At 40.0% G+C, this 20,608-nt stretch overlaps 1 protein-coding gene across 1 annotated transcript; it reads right to left on the bottom strand.

The window, feature by feature from the left end:
* Window positions 1-6,695: 6,695 nt before the first annotated feature.
* Window positions 6,696-19,453, bottom strand: LOC134616362 (coiled-coil domain-containing protein 81-like). The gene is made up of 12 exons (XM_065471552.1): window positions 19,415-19,453; window positions 19,161-19,332; window positions 18,410-18,527; window positions 17,661-17,733; window positions 12,511-12,657; window positions 10,278-10,364; window positions 9,855-10,024; window positions 9,686-9,764; window positions 9,170-9,280; window positions 8,921-9,027; window positions 8,685-8,810; window positions 6,696-6,834 (listed from the first exon to the last, which is right to left on the bottom strand). The coding sequence occupies exons 1-12, from the start codon at window positions 19,451-19,453 to the stop codon at window positions 6,696-6,698; spliced, it is 1,368 nt and encodes a 455-aa protein (XP_065327624.1).
* Between the last annotated feature and the right edge of the window lie 1,155 nt (window positions 19,454-20,608).

Genomic DNA, 20,608 nt, shown 5'->3' on the forward strand with positions numbered 1-20,608 from the left:
GCAGAGCGTGTGACATGTGATGCCCTCACTGTGTGTGTGTGTGACTTTGTGAGTTCATTGTTTACGTGACATATGAAGATGGAGACTGTGTGCGCCTTTGAGTGTGAGCATTCTCACATGTTCACATGTAGGACGTGCTGTTCAGGGGCCGAGGGAGCAGGTGTGGTTTTTCTGGACTCCAGTTTTTGGTTCTCAGATGTCCTGCAAACAACTCTAATCAATAACAGAGCTCACTTTTGATGCTGATTATAGTTTTCTTCTCCAATCATCTTATATTACCCACTCGAGTGGGCCAGATGAATCTTAGATGAGTTATACTTTATATCTGGGTCAGCCTCATCAATAACAACACTAATTGTGCACATTCTGGAGTATACAGATAAAAGCTCTACTGTCAGATTAACATGACAAATTGCTTGATAACATTTGAAATGAATGTTAGATCTTTTGAGTATTTATCCACATAGCAAACACAGAGCATCAGTCTTTATTGAGCTAAATGCTAAACTCTATTTGTGAACACCAGAGATCAACAATGCTGACAAAAATCACATGTCACAAATGATCTTGAGACAATTTGTAGTGTTTAATAACAATGTTTCACATGTTTTCCCCCTGCAAACACTGATTCTATCCATTATTGCTCTGGCTGTCGCTCAGTGACACAGCAGTTCCCTCCACTCATCATTTGCTTGCTTTGTGGAGATTGTACTTGTGGTAAATGTGGTTTGCAGGCAGGGTGGGAACTTCTGGATATGAAGTGGAGCTGGCCAGTAAAACTGTAATGACTGTCCATTAGCCATTTAATCTACTATCAGTTGGAATATGGAAATGGCAAAATACACAAACACACGCGCACGCGTGCACACGCACGCACGCATGAAAGCACACACAGAAAAACAGCTGGGAGAACAGAGAGTAGAGGGTCTTCATATGTTTTGTGTTTCTATAATTTCAGACATTTCACAGATTTGTTCCACAGGCACTGTGATCACATTTGAACCAATTATGTTGCTTACATATTTGTGCTTTTGCAGAACAAAACTGCTCAGCCTCACATAACCCCTTCCACCCGCCATCAACCGTCACGTGGGAGGAAAAGTGCATTAAGTATGTCGTCACTTGCTCTCCTGCTGTCTTTGGACAAAGGGGAGGAAAGATGTCCCATGAGGCAGTGCCCTCCACAAAAGACGGCAATGAAAGAAGTCCAGCACACAAGTCCAGGTTGAAATCGGGATCATGGAAAGAACTATTGTGGAATCACAAGCTGTCTTTTCTCTTTGAGAATGACTGTTTATCAAATGAGGGGAAGGCTGCTACGCTGTCACCCAGGTCAGCAGTGCAGATGAGTAAATAATTCCACTGGTTTCAAAAGAAAGATTTCCTGTTCCTGCTTCCTGTTTTGGGGAATCTGAGAAGGTATGCTATTTTCCTCTGTGTGGTGGATCAGTATCTTATATTTCACACAAATAAAAAAACAAACAAACACATTTTAAATGTTTTACAAATATACAGCCATGATTTGAACATTAATAATACACCATAATAGGAGTAGTAATTTACTTGTTTGTAGTTCCAGAAGCCCTCATGAATATTCTAAACATGTTTTTCAAAATAAGATTATATTGGGCTTTACTTTTTTCCCCTATGCTGCAAGCTTACAGGAACCCTTCAGCAAGTGTGCACCTGCTAACTCCAGATAACACTTTGACCCAGAAAATTAGAGGTCATCCTGGATGATCTCTAATTTTCTGCTTCTAAATTCAGATAAAACTCAGGTTATTATACTTGGCCCTAAAAATCCTAGAAATTTGGTATCTAACCAGATACTGGATAGCATTGCCTTGTCCTCCAGTAACACTGTGAGGGTTCCTTGAGTCATTTTTGACCAGAATATGTTCTCCAGTGCACATATTAAACAAATATGTAGGAGTGCTCTTCTTCCATTTGCGCAATGTCTCTAAAATTAGAAATGTCATGTCTCAGAGTGACACACGTTAAGCATATGTTTAGGGCTGGATCAAGTGACCCTGAAACCTCCCTTAGTTATTCTGCAATAGGCGCAGGCTGCTGGAGGACTCCCATGATGCACTGAGTATTTCTTTTTCAGTCACCCTTCTCACTCATTATGTGTTAATAGACCTCTCTGCACTGAATCACACTTGTTATTAATCTCAGTCTCTCTTCCACAGCATGTCTTTTATCCTGTCTTCCTTCTCTCACCCCAACCGGTCGCAGCAGATGGCCGCCCCTCTCCCAGCCTGGTTCTGCCGGAGGTTTCTTCCTGTTAAAAAGGAGTTTTTCCTTCCCACTGTTGCCAAAGGCCTTGCTCACAGTGGGTCATATGATTGTTTGGGTTTTTCTCTCTATGTATTATTGTAGGGTTACCTTACAATATAAAGCGCTTTGAGGCGACTGTTGATGTGATTTGGTGCTGTATAAATAAAACTGAATTGAATAGAATAGATAACATGTCTGACTTCCTGTTCTGGGTCAAAGTGCATATTGGCCCAGCAGGGGGCACTAAATACAAGGCAGAACAATCAAAATGAAGCAAACTTGTAGTTTACATTTCACAGAAAGCCACAAATGCAAACCCTAAGGCGACATTAGTGATCATCACTGAACAGGCTTCTATCTTCTGCATTGCTATCTGTTCTAAAAGTCATAACAATATCCAATACGTGTCACCATGTTTCAATAAAACCAGAGAAAACAGAAATGAGGTCAGGAGAGTCAGTGTGATTTCTTCTCTTCGAACCTTTTATCACTGTAAGAAAAATCATGAGTCCATGATAGTTGTTGACATCAGTGGTAGACTTCAGGGGTTTCCAGCACACTTAACAGACTTAACTCACTAAAAGTCTCTGAGAGTGCAGCTAGTACAAACACTGAGAGATAAACACTTAGGGCAGAGGATAGATTAAGTACAAAAAACAAACAAAGAAACTTGCTTTTACAGCACGAGCTTGGGGACATTTTGTTTTCACAGCCTATATCCTAAAAAACTATTTAAGTCTTTTTCCTATAACACAGCGCAGTTTGCTGTTTAGTAAACTGTCATGCAGAATGTGTGGCCAGTTTTTTACAGCTGTGTTTTAAACCTTTCAGAAACCCTTCATGAGCTAATCAAGGGAGTTTTGGGTAATCGGAAAACTGCAACTCCAGCCAGAAGACTGTTGTTACAATCCTGCAACACAACATTTATCAGCTATAAAAACTCCCCACTGCCAGAACACATCCTCCCATACCAAAGAAACGGTTTATCATCATCTTGCTCCATTTTCCTCACTTTTATCTTTGCTTCAATTTGTTTTTACATTAATGACGGATCAAAAAAATCCATAGCTATTCCTAACGGTTTGTATTTTCTATTTCCATCCACACAGTCCTCACAAACTTGGGGCCTCTTGCTTTTCATCATTTTGTAACATTTTCTGTGCATTTTGAGTCACACACCTGTGCTGAGGATCACATGTGGGATAGCTACATCAAAGTAGAAGGGACTTCCCCACAGACGGCTTCATTACTCATCTGACTGCTGAGCTGCACTGATGAACCCCACGTTCAGTGTTCAGATCTGCTTTTTTACGCCTCCTTTATTTACTTCCTTTTTTTACAGTCAGTGTTATTCTACTTGGTTGCACTTACATAGCACCAAATCACAGCATGAGTCATATTTGGGAATTTTACATAGTAACGTAGTAACGAGCGTTTAAAAAACAAACAAAAAACTTTAAAAGATAAAAAAATTTAAGAGAAAAACCTCCATGGCCATCTGCCTCAAGTAGTTGGGGTTCAGGGAATGCGGAGAGAAAAGACTAGCACTGAGAAACAGCAAATATTGCCTATTATTTTTCTAGACTGGAAAGGAATACGAGTGCTGTTATGTATTCTGAATACAGTGGAAGCTCTCTTATTAACAATGGGCTTCTGAACCAAACCAAAAGAGACCCACTGAACATATATTTGTTAATTCATTTTCATGAACAGTGCAACATATTTTACAGCACATTGCTGGAAAATCTAAAACAAACAACAACAAAAAAGACAGCAGGACTACAATTTGGGAAAGGCTTGAAGTTTTGAAGAAATCCACACGTGTTTTTGTTCTATGTGGGAAAATTGGTGATAAAAACTTTACAACATGTGCAGCGTCTAGTCTGTGTGCAGTGCAGAAGGCTGCAGTTTATTAAAACATGGGGTGTTCGGACGTTTGAGTGATAACATTGTTCCACGAGATTTTCAGTAATAAGTATTAGTGATTCTAGAGTTTGCTCAGGCTCTAATCAAAAACTCACAAACACATGTTAGTCATTGTTTTTTGGGGGGTGCGCTGTAGCCTTTTGGCATGTGGATCGTCTGCTCAAGCCTGTGAGCTGTAACAGAACTGCACCTTTTTACTGCTGCACCTTGAAGTTTGTCGGCTCTTGGAGGCCCCCCACTGGCCTGGAGCCCTGAGCAGTTGTCCGCGGTTATAAGGTATTGTAGGAAAATTCGGTAGGCGTCGCTGCATTTCAGCTGTATTCAAAATGATCTAACATTTTAAAAAAAACTGGCTGCATGCATGCAAACAGTAGACATGTTCAGTACATGTACAAGCAACTCACCCTCAGCAGTGAATAACGGTCACGGTTAAGGTCAAATAAAAAAAACAAAACAAAGCAGCTGTAAATTCAGTTGGGATCGGCCACTCTGGCACGAACAAAGCAGGATAACGTGTATCATTTTCTTTTTCTAAACCTTGTGATTGATGTCGTTAAAGATAATAGTTGACAGCTTGACCTTTAAGGAGTTGTAAAATCTTGTCTGTGAGTAATGCAAACATTCGTGCGATGTCTTGGATCTTGGTGAAGCTTAAAACAAACACCTAAAATATCCCACGTTTTTTTTTCTTTTCCTTTCTTTCTTTTCCTGCTGTTTTCAGTCTGAATCACTGCTACTGTCAACTCAGGCCCAATGCTCATATAAAAAACAACAACAACAAAAAAACAGCAATGTTAACAGAAATAAACAGAATATCAGGAATATAAGTTCCATCTCAAGTAAAAGCGACTAACTCAGTATAAAATGCTTTCCATGTGATCATAAATCTTTTAAGAATACAAAAAAAGCAGCAATCAAGTTTACCACAAGCACTTTTTATGGAATACTTGTGTTTATTACATGGAAGCATTGAAGCACATGAGGGAGAGAATTTGGGAGAATAAAACTGAACATCCTCTCCCGCAGCTTTAGAATGTGGTACAAACAGGTAATTTTTATTTGCAGTCAGTGACTTCAGGGAGTTACTGAAAACAAAGGATTTACATTCCAGTATTAAAACAGTCCTTGTACTGTAGTTAGTTTGTGTAGTTATGGTAGGTTGTTGAGTTATGTTTGAGCCTCTGAAAATGAGGGAATAATAATAATTCCTACTAATTCAAAAGTTTTGTTAAACCCCTTAAATTAAAGCAAAAAGTCTGCACTTCTATCACATCCTGATTCATGGATTTAAATTCCAGTGTGGTGGTCTATAGAAGCTGGATTTTATAAAATGCTGTCATTTTCACTGTTCGTGCCTTCTTCATAAGACGATTATTGTCCAAACACAGACCATTTTCATAAAATCTACCAGCCAGCAAAGAAGAGAGAGACATGTAGCTACATGTGTCTATTCAAGAAACAGTGGTACAGGACAGTCATCATGTGTAACATATCAGAGAAATGAAGAGATTATGGTTAGAGGTGAGTTTTCTAACATGCAAAAATAGGTAGCAAAAATAATTAAGAAAAACAACAGCACCCTGAACATCACACCATTAAAGTATCATATATACAGAGGTTTAAAAAAAGTGTTTGCCCTCTTCCTGATTTCCTAGTGTTTTTCGTATTTGTCACTCTTACATGTTTCAGATCATGAAAAGAAAGGTCGGAGTCCTGTTACATCTGGCATAAAACTAACACAGCATTTTAGAAAAGGAACAATGTATAAATATGATGACGTGATAAAAATGAAATGATCTGATAAAATATGCCAGGGACATGCTGGGAGGAGGCGCCGGAGCAGAGCCAGGGCACACTGGAGAGATAATATCTCTCGGCTGGCCTGGGAACCCAGACGAGCTGGGGGAGGTGGCTGGGGAGATGGAGGTCTGGGCTTCTCTGCTTGGGCTGCTGCCCCCACCACCCAGCCCCGGATAAGCGGAAGAAGATGGATGGATGATAAAAATGAAATGATCTGGTAAAATATGGTGGTGGCAGTTTGGTTGTCTGGGGTTGATCTGCTGCCTCAGGACCTGGAAGACCTGCTGTGGCAAATGGAAGCAGGAATTCTGGCTTTCTACCAAAACATCCAGAAGGAAAATGTCTGACCATCTCTTCGTAACCTCAAGCTGAAGCGCACTTGGGTTGTGCAGCAGGACAATGATCCCAAACACACCAGCAAGTCCATCTCTGAATTTCTTAGGAAAAACAAAATAAAGATGTTGGAGTGGCCTAGTCAAATCACCTTTTGTGTTTACTTGTGTTATCTTTGTCTAATATTTAAATCTGTTTGATGATCTGAAACATTTAAGTGTGACAAACATACAAAAATAGGAAATCAGGAAGGGGGCGATTATTTTTTCACACCACTGTACATAACCTGGTAATTTTTGTTTAGGTGATCATCACACAATAAGTTGAGGTTTGGTTGTTTATTCACATTCATGTCCTCAGATCATGAACTGTGTACCAGACAGGTAATGAGAGTCTTTCCAGATGTTGGTCTCTCCATAGTTGGTGGTCCTCCTCTTACACTGGCTACATCGCCTGTACTCTGCAAGCTTATCAACCAGGAGGTGACCAGCAGACCTAACCACAGGAAGACAGAATTATTATGAGTTGTATTTTGAATGATGGACATGTTCAAGTTGAGACTTTGAGGAAAAAAAATCAGAGAAACTAATGCATGTGTCTATTTGCTACCATTTTCCAGAATTTATTTTCCAGTCTGGGTGCAACATAATTAAAGGAGAAACAGTTAAAGCTCAAAGTGTGAAAAGAAATGTAAAGGAGAATATGTGACATCTATTTTTTTCTATTGTAGAGATTTGTGATTTGTGTGTGGAATGATTATTTGATTTAGAGATCTTTCAAAACTGAAGTGAAAGTTTGTGCTTGTAGTAAATAACAGAGGAGTAGCACCCAACTCTGCAGTTTCCCCTCAATACAGTCATGTGAAAAATAAAGCACGCGCTTTCACTTCCAAGGTGCTTTCACATGAAGGTGATGTGATGTAGTTATATTGTTTTTGTTTTTGTGTGGATTTCTAGTAAAACATCGTTTGAGCAATTAACTTCTCATAGTCCAGCTCATATCATCTACACAGGACTGTCTCATCTTTAAGAATCTGTCTTGACTTATTAAACTGGATCCAGTTTACCCAGATCCAAGTCATATGATAGATGTGAACATATGAGCATCGACACGTTGAGGAGTGTTTTATTTCTCCTGGATATTTGGACTGCCTTCAGTGATGAGCACCTTCTTGTGGTTCGTGCACTCTGATGATTACAAAAACGTGGTTGCCTAATTACTGTTTGAATATAATTACCAGTCTTAGTGATTGTGGCCAAACATCTTCTTTTTATGTTTCGTTTTGAAAATATCTTTCATTTTCAATTGGGATGAAATTGAATTAATAAAGAACGGAAGTAGAGATACAGTTTAATGCACTTAGAAAATATTAATTATATAAATCAAAATAAATAGTTTGAAAATCCTAACTTTTACTCGATTCGTGCTTTAATGTCTGGGCCTCCTCCGCCTCATCCCTTACCAGAATATGTCTGACTCCACTTCACAAATTCCAAAGATTCACAAAGTGATTAATATTTTCCATCATTTGTTACTTTGGCAGATTGCCTAATCTTGAAGAAGCTTAATTTATTGTGTGACAATGACCCGGTATGTCTGGATACTAGGGTATCTGAGTCATGCCATGTACACAGATACACTGAGGAATGCTTTCAGATTTTAACCTGCCTTCAGATACGAACACTTTCCTGCAGTTTTTGAGCTCTAACATTTCCAAAAACCTGATTGCCTAATAACTGTTTTATGTAATAATTTGGCCACCAGCATAAATATTATTTATTTAAATCAATGGCAGGGGAGCAGGGAGCCATAATCGACTGTAGGTGCCATCACTTATAGAGGTCTCAGGCTTCTGTCCCCCGAGAATGAATTTCTTGGTTTTTGGAGGATATGTGCTGTTCATCTGAATATACTGAAATAATTTCATAACCTGCAGGACCAAATGTATTATGTGCTGATACATAAAACCTTAGAATTGAAAGAAGGTGCACTTTCTTTCTCATATGTGTATCATACATTAGACATCAACTTTGATATATTTGTGTATTTAGTGAAAAAGACTGGACAGAAATAGACAACAGACATAGATTTAGTGACTATCTGGCGAACAAAGAGGAGCATCAAGCAGCTAAAGAGGTAAATATGTCCCCTAGTAGGCAGTAAGACTCAAAAATAGGGCTAAAAAAAGAGTAAATATTGGACTCTGATTCATTAGAGGTCCAGAGGCTCTTAGAAGATCAGTGTCAGTAATCACATCAATGTTCAAACGAGTGCTGTATTTTCTGTGCAGATTGTCCAAAGTTTTGACTAACTATAAAAGTTAGAGTGATCCTGCACCCGCACACCTCCGAAAGCGCCTCTCGTCTTCCTCTTGCTGGTATTTGTGCTTCACACTGCGACTCCAGTCTTGCTCTAGTGACTTGCTGATGTCCTGCATCTTCTCAAAGCGATTGATACGATCGTGCATTAGCCTGGACAGAAACGAAACCACGAGAAGAAGAAAGTACGTTTCACAGTTATTCTGTCATCTTTTTCCTTACATGTTCTTTTTGGTCCATTTCTTTAATTTGCCTTTACTTACTGCATTTTATTGCGTCTCAACATCTCCTTTTCCTTCTCCAGCTGTGCCTGATGGTTGTGCAGTTCTTTCATTCTCTTGGTGGCAGCACTAAAATTTACCTGGAAGATCTGTCAGTGTGAAACACATCACACTTAGCAGTTTTAATACAACAATGGACCGAATACACACAGAGCAAGTATGACTAATGTTGTTGTTGCAGTATGATAAGGCTAACAGTGAAATGTTAAACTGTTATGGAGGGATGGTGACCTTTTGTGCCCTTTCACGGCTTTCTGCTTTGTACGCTGCTGTCTCACAGCGGCTGAACGTGGAGCTGTCAGGGTGGCAATCTGGAGGTTCTGTGCACTTCTTTTCAGACATCTAAGGGCAAATTAACAGTCTGACTTTAGATTTTAGACTGAATGCAGATGGTCACATGACAAAAACATGTGAAAACTACTTTTCTGGACAGTTTCCCTACATTCTACCTATAATTTTTGCGTGCTCTGTTTAGAGGTCCAAAGCCTCACCCATGAGTTTTTGTAACTTTTTTTGTAACCGTTTATGGACTTTTTAAAAGAAGAGGGCATGCTACACAGTGGTAAGTATAAGGTGTGCTACTATCATTAAATTCATAAAAAAAAATTTATATGGTACATTAGTTTTATACCGATAATTGCTTGCGCTGAATTCATTCCAAATTCGCTACCAAGACTATGCGACTTAACACAATTCTTTGCAAGAATTTGTGCCTTTGTGTCAAGTTTGAAAGTAACTTTGACTTGCCTGGGTGTCCAGGGCTCTCTTGTAATGCTTAGCCTTTTCCCGTTTACGTTGGAGTTGCTGAGCTTGCTGCAAAGCTACCCTAAACCACACAGGTAAACATTACATTGATATATTTGTGATCACAACATATGATTATTTGAAACATCTGGCTTGTGGCACCTTTACACACCCCTTAGTCAGATGTAGCTGGTCTAAACACTCCATGACATGACGTTCCTGTTCATCTTGAGCCTTGAATTTCTGTCGTCTGTCTATTTGAATCTGAAGCTCGTTCATGTAATGATGCTGCTGGATACTCCTGGGAGGCGTGAGGGGCCGCGCCGGGAAGATGAACGAATTCTACAGAAAACCCAGAGTATGTTCTAAATTTTAATACCGTGCTTTGCTAGATGTACGTGTATATTGCTTACATGATCGAAATAAATTACATTTTATAAATGAGTCATGACGTCATCTGGTTAAAATCGCTAGTCACTGTTCACTGAGTCATTTCACACGAAACTTGAACAGTAACTGCAAATGACCAAAACTGTGATGTAAATGGTTATGGGAAAGTGGGAATAATCACAGTTTTCACTCTTACAGAATTCACAGGAAGCTGAGTCAGCTCCTTCTCTGACATTTGCAGGTTGAATGAAGCCACCTGCTTCGCTCTTTCACGCCGTTCTTTCAGTTTCACCTACCAGAAAAAGCAAAACAAAAAAGCCTTATCAGAAAGTCCATAATGAAAAGAAAAACAACAAAAACATAATAATAATAAAAACATTATAAGCAAAACATATCAAACTCAATAAAATTAACTTTAGATGACTTTTTGGATTCCTAAATATATCGTTAGCAACATTGTGATATGTTGTGTGTGTGTGTGTGTGTGTGTGTGTGTGTGTGTGTGTGTGTGTGTGTGTGTGTGTGATTCTTCTTATTTTTTCTTATTTGTTGTTCTTAAACAACAGTTCTCCATTATTTCTGAGTGTGTCATTATCTGCTTTTTCACTCATTTTTAGTCCAGCCCTTGGGCCTTACCATTGTCAGAGGAATGTTTTGTCATTTGCTGAGTCCCTCATCACTGACCTTTGAATCATTCAAGCATTAATCTATGAAAATACCAAAGAAAACAGGCATAAAATAGTGCTTGGGCAATAAAAAGGCTGGTTATAAGCTAACATTATGCTAGCTGCACAGCTGGCCAGTCCTTCATGGGGATCACACCAACCCACATAGAGACAAGCAACCGCTGTCAGTCATATCATATCAAGAGTTCCCTCTCATAAACAGCATAACTAAATTCTCGCATAACAGTTTACGTCATGTTACTGACGGTTCAACATGTCCTCAACATTTCATCTCAGTATGGCTGTCATTGATCAGAAGCAGTGTGGGATCATCTTGACAGAGAAGAGAACAAAAGCCAGCCAACATCCAAAGGAGAACGTTGAGTGTTCTTCAGGAAGACTAGAGAACTATTCCTGAAGACTTCTTACAGAAATGACAACAAAGCTTGCCTACGAGAGTTCAACTGTGGGGAATAGAGAATAAATGTGGTCAGTTGATCAAATATTGACTTTTAAGCTTGTTAGATTTGTATAAACTCTGTTTTTGCCTTATGTACTGTATTTTCATGTTTGTTTGTGCATGTGTCAATGAATCAGGCATACTAACAATCCATTATTTACACATCAAACAGAACCAGAGTTGCATAGTGATAAACTGGTCCAGTGCATCTCATTTTCACTCCATTTGTTCTTGGTAACTCTTGAGGGAATATCTTCTTAGAACTGATAATATCCAGCTATGTGTTATTATTATTATTATTACAAAATAATCGTCTATCTAAACAGGTAGTATTTTTTTAAAAATAAAATCTACTGCCTGAAAATGATGTCATGTGAGTAGTGAAAGTGGATGAAAACAATAAGGTTACTAATGGGAAAAAACACCAAAGCAGCAGCAGTAAAGTGTACCTAGAACAGTCAAGGTGAGACAGTGCTAAAGTTCATGGTTACACAAATGCAGTGTCATGTGCACATACTTGCATAATGTAGCTATTTTCCATTTTCCTATCAAAATATAAAGGAATGAGAAGTGGTTAGAGAATTCTGGTCAAAGGTACGACTGACGTTTTAACTTGTTGTGACATGTAATAGCTGCATAACATGACAAGTTTCAGCTCTCACATCCCATTTTTTGAATGGAGACATGGTTTTGTTTTTGACCACAAACAATGGTTCCTAAGATACTCTCAAGTGAACTACAACTTTAAAAGAAAGTCACAATATAAAGTTCAAAAAGAGCATATCTATTTCTTTAAGCATATTAAAAACTTTAAATAACCTGGGACACTCTTAAAATAAAGGACTGCACTGATCAACTCATGTATAGACATACATGAGTTGATCAGTGCAGTCCTACTCTTATATTTTAAGAGTATAAGTCCTGTATTCAGTACTGGTAGTGTATTGGTTTTGCATTAGTTAGATCCCATGTGTTGTTAATTGTATGTGTAGCAGAATAAAGACAGTACTGCCGAGTCTGGTTATGTGCTCATATAATTGACAGTGTGACTGAGCTTTGTGTCTTGAGACTTTGTGGCCTGACCGAACCAACGCCATGTTTTCAGTCACCGTGATGATGCTACGTCCATTATTTGGGTAACGCTTCAGTGCAGATTATATTGTCTTACTGAACCATTGCATGTGTTGCTGAGACACTGGTGGTCTCAGAGGATGACCACCAGTGTCTTTGGTCAAGTTTTACCTCTGGAAAAAGATCAGGTTAATGGATGTAAATGTCGCTTTATGGCAGCTGAAGTGTACACGTGCTCCCACCTGTTCTTCCTCCATGTACTGCTCATCCCTCTCTTGTTGTTTAAGCAATAGCAGTTTCTCCAGTGCTCTCTCATCTGCCTGCTGCTGTCCCCTCAGGTACACTGGGACATTTCTTTGGGTCCACTGCATACACTGGTAGCACAACTCCTATAGTCATAAGAAATCAAGCAAAAGACTGATACTGCACAGTGTACACTAAGCTTGCTAGCAAATCCTTATTTACACATCCAGCAGAAACCAGGGAAACACTGGAGCCTTGTTTGAAAGACTAGTCTAATGTAACGATGTAACTCCCTTTTTACTCTATTCTTTAGTAACTCCTTAAGGAATCTATCTTTGGAGCTACTAATGAGCTGCTAATACAGTCAAGCCCATAATTATTCATACCCCTGGCAAATTTTAACTTAAAGTTAAGTTTATTCAACCAGCAAGTTTTTTGTGTGTGACTGGAAAAGACATAGGTGGCTCCCAAAAGATAATAAGACGATGTACAAGAGGCATTGTGGATTTAACACCCCCCCCCACCCCCCACCCCAAAAAAATAACCCATTTCTCAGCTTTTATTTACATTTGAGCAAAAAGTGTCATGTCCAGAATTATTAATACCCTTCACAAACTGTCACAGTCTCTGAGAAAATCCAAAGTTCTATACCATTCCAAATAGTCTAAGCTGTTGTGAAGCATCCTAATTACCTGGATTAATCGGGAACAGCTGTTTTAATCAACTCAACAGGTGAAAAACAGCAGCTCTCTGCAGTTGGTTTGTGGACAGTCATGGCTAGGAGAAAGGAGCTCTGTGATGACCTGCGACTGCGCATTGTGGCTATTTACAAGTCAGGAAAGAGCTACAAGGCCATGTCTAAACGTTTTTAAGTTCCAGTGGTTACAGTACAAAGTATTATTAAAAAATACAAGATGTTCCGCACTGTGGAAAATCTTAGAGGACGTGGTCAGAAGCCAAAAGTAACACCTGTGCTGGCCAGGAGAATAGTGAGTGAGGTGAAAAAGAATCCAAGGATCATCACCAAGGCCATCCTGGTGAATCTGGGCTCTGCTGGTGGCAATGTCTCAAGGCAGACAGTCCAACGGACACTGCACACTGCTGGGTTTCATGGATGCAGACCAAGGAGGACGCCACTTCTCCAGATAAGGCACACAAAAACTTGCTTGGCCTTTGCAAATGCTCATCTGGACAAAGAAGAAGACCTCTGGTCAGATGAAATAAAAACTAAATTGTTTGGTCGCAATGATGTTTCCTTCATTTGGGGTAAAAAAAAGAAAAAAAAGAAAAGGAGAAGCCTTCAACCCAAAGAACACCATCCCCACTGTCAAACATGGTGGTGGGAACCTAATGGGGGTGTTTTTCAGCCAATGGACCAGGTAACCTAATCACAGTAAATGACCACATACACATTGCACTGATTCCAGTAGTTGCTAAGTGCTTTGAGAAGCTGGTCCTAAAGTACATAAAGGACTGCCTCCCACCTAGCTTCGACCCCCACCAGTTTGCCTATAAGGCCTATAAGGCAAATTGGTCCACCGAGGATGCAATTTCCACTGCCCTCCACTCTGGAGATAACTGGGACTTCACTAAGGATGCTCTTTATTGATTTCAGCTCAGCCTTTAATACCATCATCCCAGACCATCTCCCTGTCACTCAGCACTGACTTACCACCAGTGTTGGGACTAACGCGTTATTAAGTAACGCGTTACAGTAACTACGTTATTATTGTGGTAACGAGCACAGTAACTAGTTATTATGCCAAAACCAGGAACGCGTTACTCGTTACTGGGATTTAGATAGGGTCGTTACTCGTTACTTCGTGTGGTGGATATCGCGGAGCTTCCACAGATTCAATAACATTAGCAAGTGGTGGAAGCCAGCAGGTGGATGAAGGAAAAGGGAGGCAAGAGGAGAGACCCAAAGCGGCCGCCGGTCCGAGTGTCAGGTGAACTGAACTTCAGGTAAGAAGTTATGACCTGCAGTCTATCGGAGTCAGATATAAACCAAGTTTATGTGCAGTTTATTTTCGGTATGCTGACATTTTCGTACTGCTGGGTGGGTGCTATGTTACTAATGTTGAACTTTATTTTGTTCATACGGTTAATTATTAGAGTTTCCAACCGTCCCCTAAAAACAGAATCGTCTCGTATTCAGAGAAAATATTACGCGTTTCGTACTGAGGTGAAAAGGAACACAGTTTGTCCCAGACTTCAGCTACAATGAAAAAGACACAAAGCTGGAGCTGCACAGCTGCCTCTTCTTCTCTCATTCTCTCCCGTTTCTACTTCAATCACGAAACTGATCAATGATCAGCTGATCGGCTTTTCTCTCTTGTTTATTTATCGCCCACTTTGCGCCAGAAAGAGGAAACCAGCGGATGTTGTGCTAAACAACAGCAGCACGTTTAAGCTTGGTCAGCTGTTGTTAGAATTTATTTAATATTAATTTCTAGTATCAGCTGATGTTTGCTGGAGCCACAGCTGTGAAAGCTGCTGGTCATGATGTCGGTTTGGTTATCTGGTGAGAGGGAAACATGAAGATGAAACCAGGAGATGTCCTTACTGAATCATCAGAGCTGAACTGGTGATGGAGAAACAGGTTTACCTTTTAGGTGACATGAACGAGTTGAAGGGAAGTTATGAACTGTTTCTGAGAGACAAATAACACCAGCATCCTTTTCCAACCCGTTCTCACTCCCAAATCGTAACATTTTACGCTAGGTGACAAATCGTCAACATATTACGTTTTCGGGCACCCAAGGCGTTCCTACGTCACGACATCGGAAAACTGCGGACACATGAGAACCGTTTGGACTCAATCTACACATCTTCGCTTTTTCCCTTAAAATCGCTTTAGAAAACACTATTTCACCTCATTAAAGTGCTGGTTAAGGTTAGGAATAAGGTTATGGTTAGGTTTAGCGATAAGCTTAGGTTTAGGCTTAGGTATACGGTTATGGTTAGGTTTAGGGATAAGGTTAGGTTTAGGCGTAGGGATACGGTTATGGTTAAGGTTAGGAATAAGGTTATGGTTAGGCATAAGGTTATGGTTAAGGTTAGGCATAAGGTTATGGTTAGGCTTAGTGATAAGGTTCAGTTTAGGGCTGCAGTACAGGGCTGGAAACCACCGCGTACCATAACAACGTGGAAGGTCACCTTTCGCGTTCCTCAGGAACGCCGCAGGACGTGACAAAACGTCGGGATGTTACGCCTCGGGAGTGAGAACGGGCTCCCTTTTCTAAGTAGCTGACAGCTGGTAACTGTGCAGGGGCGGGTCTAGCAAAGTGTTGCCAGGGGGCCAGGTAGGGCATTAACAGGGAAAGGGGGGGACAAGGAAATACTTTTCTTTATTATTCTCATTTAAAATGTCTCGCTTTTAAAAAAAATAATTATCTGAGTCTTACAACAAACGATTGATAGATTGATACATATATACCATCAGAACAGTGTACATCACTGTCACAACAGTGTTTATTTTCATTCAAAGGCTTTATGATTTTTCCTATAATGGTGGGCCGGTCTCTAGTCAAAATGCCCGGGACGATTTTTTTGTCCCAGTCCAGCCTTGTATGCAGCTCATCTGCAGTCTGGTGTTACCTACATCTTCCTATTCAGAAGGCAGAATTTCCGAGTTCTGAGTACAATCAAAAGCATCACGACTGCAGTTTTTGTGTTGGATGTAAAAAGCAGGCTAGAATCATGCGGCGGTCAACGACGGTCCAGGCGTGGGATTTCTCTCATGGAAATGTGCACATTATTTTTTCCTTTCTATTGGTAGGTGGCACAGTGCACTTGTGGCAAGTAAGCAAGCTAGAAGACTGGCAATCTTGCTGGGTATCCAGTTACGGAAGCAACACATTAACAAGAGAATTCTGAGTAAAACCAAAGTTACTTTCCCTAGTAACTAGTTACTTTGAAAGTAACGAGTAACTTGAAGTAACTGAGTTACTTTTTTAGAGAAGTAACTAGTAATGTAACTAAGTTACTAATTTAAAGTAACTTACCCAACACTGCTCACCACAGGGATGTGTGCTGAGTCCTCTCCTATACCCAATTTACACCAGTGACTGCACCCCCAAGCATCCCTGCAACACCATCATATAATTTGCAGATGACACCTCTCTGATGGAGCTCATCACTGACGATGACGACACCGCCTACAGAGATGAGATCAAACATCTAACAGAGTGGTGTGACTACAATAACCTAACTCTCAACACCAGGAAAACCAAGGAAGTGGTCATGGACTTCTGCAAGATAAAAACTGACCCTCCACCCTGGACTCCATTGCCAGCACTAGATGTCCCTCCATAGCAAGGGCAATCGTGAAAGACCGCCTCCATCCTAACCACCATCTACTCAACATCCTGCCCTCTGGAAAAAGGTTCAGATCCATTAATGGCACCATGAAAAAAGAGCAATACATGAAGATTATTAACAACAACATTAGGCAGTCTGCAGAGAAACTTGGCCTTGGGCACCAGTGGACATTTCAGCACCACAATGACCCAAAACAGACAGCAAGTGGTGAAGAAATGGTAAGCAGACAAAACATTAATGTTTTGCAGTGGCCCAGCCAGAGTCCTGATTTGAATCCAATTGAGAATCTGTGGAGGGAGCCAAAGGTCAGGGTGATGGCAAGAAGACCATCCAACCTGAAAGATTTGGAGCTCATTGCTAAAGATGAATGGGCAAAAATTCCTGTGGAGACATGCAAATGGCTGGTCTGCAATTATAGGAAGCGTTTGATTGATGTAATAGCCAGTAAAGGCATTTCTACTGATTACTGAGAAGGGTATGAATCATTCTGGACATGACACTTTTTGCTCAAATGTAAAAAAAGATGAGAAATATTTTTTCACAATGATGCCTCTTGTACATCGTCTTATTATCTTTTTGGAGATGTGTCATTTCCAGTAAAAAAAAAAAACAAAAAACAAAAAACCTTTAATAAAAGTAACTTTAAGTCAACATTTTCCAGGGGTATGCTGCCTGAAAAGAGGATGAATAATATCCATTAGCTTACCAAGATAAGAAAAACATCTGAAGCAGAAAGATAAAATTGTACAGCGCACTAGTGTTGTCAAGTTGAGACAGTGCTGAAGTGCATGTTTACATGAAAGCAGCTACACATGCACATACTTGCCTGCCCAGAGCAGCTCACAGAGTGCTCTTTCAGTTTAGGCAGGGCTTCATGGGGTGACTTGATGGTGGCGGACCTGAAAGTAGAACCATATATTTTACTGTGTACTGCACACAGAAGACAATGAATTCTTTGTAAGTATGTGGTTTGGTCATGTGATATTAACCACTGTGGGTTCCTTGTGAAAAGGAAATTCTAATTAACATATTAAACTTTTTCATGAAAGCTTTCATCCTGGTTAATATGTTTGCAATCCACATTACTGCCAAGGCACATTATTGAAGTACTTGATAATGGAAAAATAAAAAAATTAAATAACATAAAAATAAACAGCACTGGTGCATTTAAAATGACATATAATTAAACATATCTACAATTTATAAATTACAGGTTTTAAAGTTGCCTTCCACTGGGTTTAGGATCGTGTATCATGAGAAATCTTTCACCTTTACAATTTAGCCAGATTACAGGTTTGTGCGTCGAAGGTAGCTGTGCATCATTAATAGACAAGTATGCATCCCCAGGGCAGAGACAATATGTGCCAATATACACCAACACTGAGTGCTCAGCTCTCATGTACTCATCAACCTGTAAACTGACACGCACCGTGAAGAGAGAGAGTGTGTGTGTGTGTGTGTGTGTGTGTGTGTGTGTGTGTGTGTGTGTGTGTGTGTGTGTGTGTGTGTGTGTGTGTGTGTGTGTGTGTGTCTGCTGGACCTGTCTGTGTTTTTGTATCACTGTGTACAGGGTACCTGTCTCTACCCTCCACAGGGGGTTTTGGATGTAGTTTCTCAGACTTCAGAATGACAGTTTTCACCTTTGCAGGATGCAGTGTCTGATGGGAATCAGGTTCTCTAAACTGGGGAACTTCTGTAGAGACACACAACAGTGTGAGCAGGTTCAGTGCCATGGGTTCAGTTACCTATCTGTTCCTTGTTATCAAAGAAGTGTTCATTGGTAGAAAATTTTAGGTCGCTCTATATAGTGTCAGAAAAAGCTGTGGGTGCAACCACTTTATCTTCAAGTGTAACATATACAATATGTTCATTGGCGTTCTTAAAGAAAATCAGCCGACAAAATAAATTTCCCTTTCACTTCAGTTCAGCTTGTTCTAAAACTGGAAAAGAAGAAAACAACTCAGTGTAACCACAGACTAATCGTTTTCCTGCATAATATCACCATAAAATCACAATCCTGCAGGCGGTTTGACAGATTTAACAAACAAGACACTACATGTGGCTGCCGATGGTATTTTTAGACAGAACGAGATCCATCTAAAGCTAAAGCAATCATATGCACACTCAGTACCGTTTATTTTTAATCCCATTTAATCTATTTCTGCTTCTATAGTTACTGCAGCTCCAGCTCATCCTGACTGTGGAACAAGAATTTTGTTTTTTTCTCTGTCGATAAGCCGTTTAGAACAACCTGTATTTGATTCAGTGCACTGTCAAATCCCAGCTCAGCACAGAATTTTTAGGCTTGTGCAAAAGGCTCTTTCACCTCCTTCGTTCCTTGGGTCTGGAGCTGATGACAAGCGCCATCCATTTTCATCTCTGGCTTTGTTGCCTGGCTGAAGACAGCGGACAGCTTGCAGGGTTACAGGGTTTGCAATCTGATGGTTTTCAAACCTGGATAGTTCACTGAGCTGTAAAGAAGCAGTGCTCCCAGGTCTCTGCAGGGGAAGCAACACCAGAGTACATGTATAATGCATTAATTTTACACTGTAACACTGAAAAGCAAACATTTTAGCTTACCTTGTTAAAGGCTAAAGGCAGCATACCAGTTCCATCCATGGCATTACACTGTAAAATGTAATATTGTGTTTAATTAAAAATATTAAATAGGCTGAACTCAATTTTTATCAATTTGTTATTAGAACTCAATTTAAATAAGTTACCAGTACTTTTTATGCAAAAATGCTGATAAACTCGATTAATTTGAGCTGTCCTAACTTAGAAAAACTAAGTAAGCTGGAAGTTTTGCTTCTCAGGGCGGAAGGATGAAAGATGTGTTTTGAAAATGCCACGTGACTACCATCCTCCTCCCTCCCGGATCAGTCCGCATGTTCATGGCGCCAGCATTTGTTATGGAATATATTGAGCAAACCTGGAGATATTATTGTTGTCATTGCTGTGGATCTTTACTGACTTGGTGAGTAAATGTTTACTCTTATTCAAACTGATTTTGTGGCTTCTCTTAGTTTAGCACCAGGTTTATAATCTTGCTAGCTAGTTAGTGTTAGCCTAGCGTTGCTGTTGCCGCTGTGCTCATGTTACTTAAAAATTAACACCACAGCCTTAAAAACCTTACATAAAACTATGTCGGTGAATTTTTTTGTTGATTGTTTGAAATAAATAAGTGAGATAAGAGCCCAGACAAAATTCTTTGGGAGGTGCAGCCGTTAGGGGTGGGGTGGGTGTGGGGGGTGGATAACGGAGCTCTCCGAAAACGTGGAAGCACTTTTGCAAATATGTGATATTTTGATAAATCAAGTAGATATTTGAGCATTACTCAGCTACATTCTCGCCTGAAAATATCTTAAAAGGTTATTTTGTGACCCAGAAAGGGTAGTCTGGGGAAAAGGAGGATCGCATTTGTCGGCTGCGGTTGTCGGAGCCTGTGCGCACTTGTAAGCGCGGCAATGGCGGAGGAGCACTGCTGAAAAACGTATTACTTTTTCTGGGTCACAAAATAAACTTTTAAGATATTTTCAGGCGAGAATGTAGCTGTGTGAATTTCAAATATCTGCTCGATCTATCAAGACATCACATATTTGCAAAAATGCTCCGACGTTTTCATGCTTTGTGGCAGCTTTAGAACATCTGTGGCATCTATTAATGTCAAATCTAGCCTTTATTTAACAACATAAGCAAACTCTATGTTACAATGATTGCACAGCCATTAAGGATCAAATCAGTTTCTGAAAAATGTTCTGTTTTTTCTCCCTC

The sequence above is a fragment of the Pelmatolapia mariae genome, linkage group LG1, assembly GCF_036321145.2.
Source record: "Pelmatolapia mariae isolate MD_Pm_ZW linkage group LG1, Pm_UMD_F_2, whole genome shotgun sequence".
In the NCBI taxonomy this organism is placed as follows: Eukaryota; Metazoa; Chordata; class Actinopteri; order Cichliformes; family Cichlidae; genus Pelmatolapia; species Pelmatolapia mariae.

Bases quoted from the DNA above. Each gene is read 5' to 3' on its own strand.
- LOC134616362 (XM_065471552.1), bottom strand. From the start codon at position 19,453: ATGGATGGAACTGGTATGCTGCCTTTAGCCTTTAACAAG. The intron at 19,333-19,414 runs GTAAGCTAAAAT...CTTCCCCTGCAG, and splicing joins TGCCTTTAGCCTTTAACAAG to AGACCTGGGAGCACTGCTTC. The intron at 18,528-19,160 runs GTGAAAGAGCCT...GTGTCTCTACAG, and splicing joins AGACCCAAGGAACGAAGGAG to AAGTTCCCCAGTTTAGAGAA.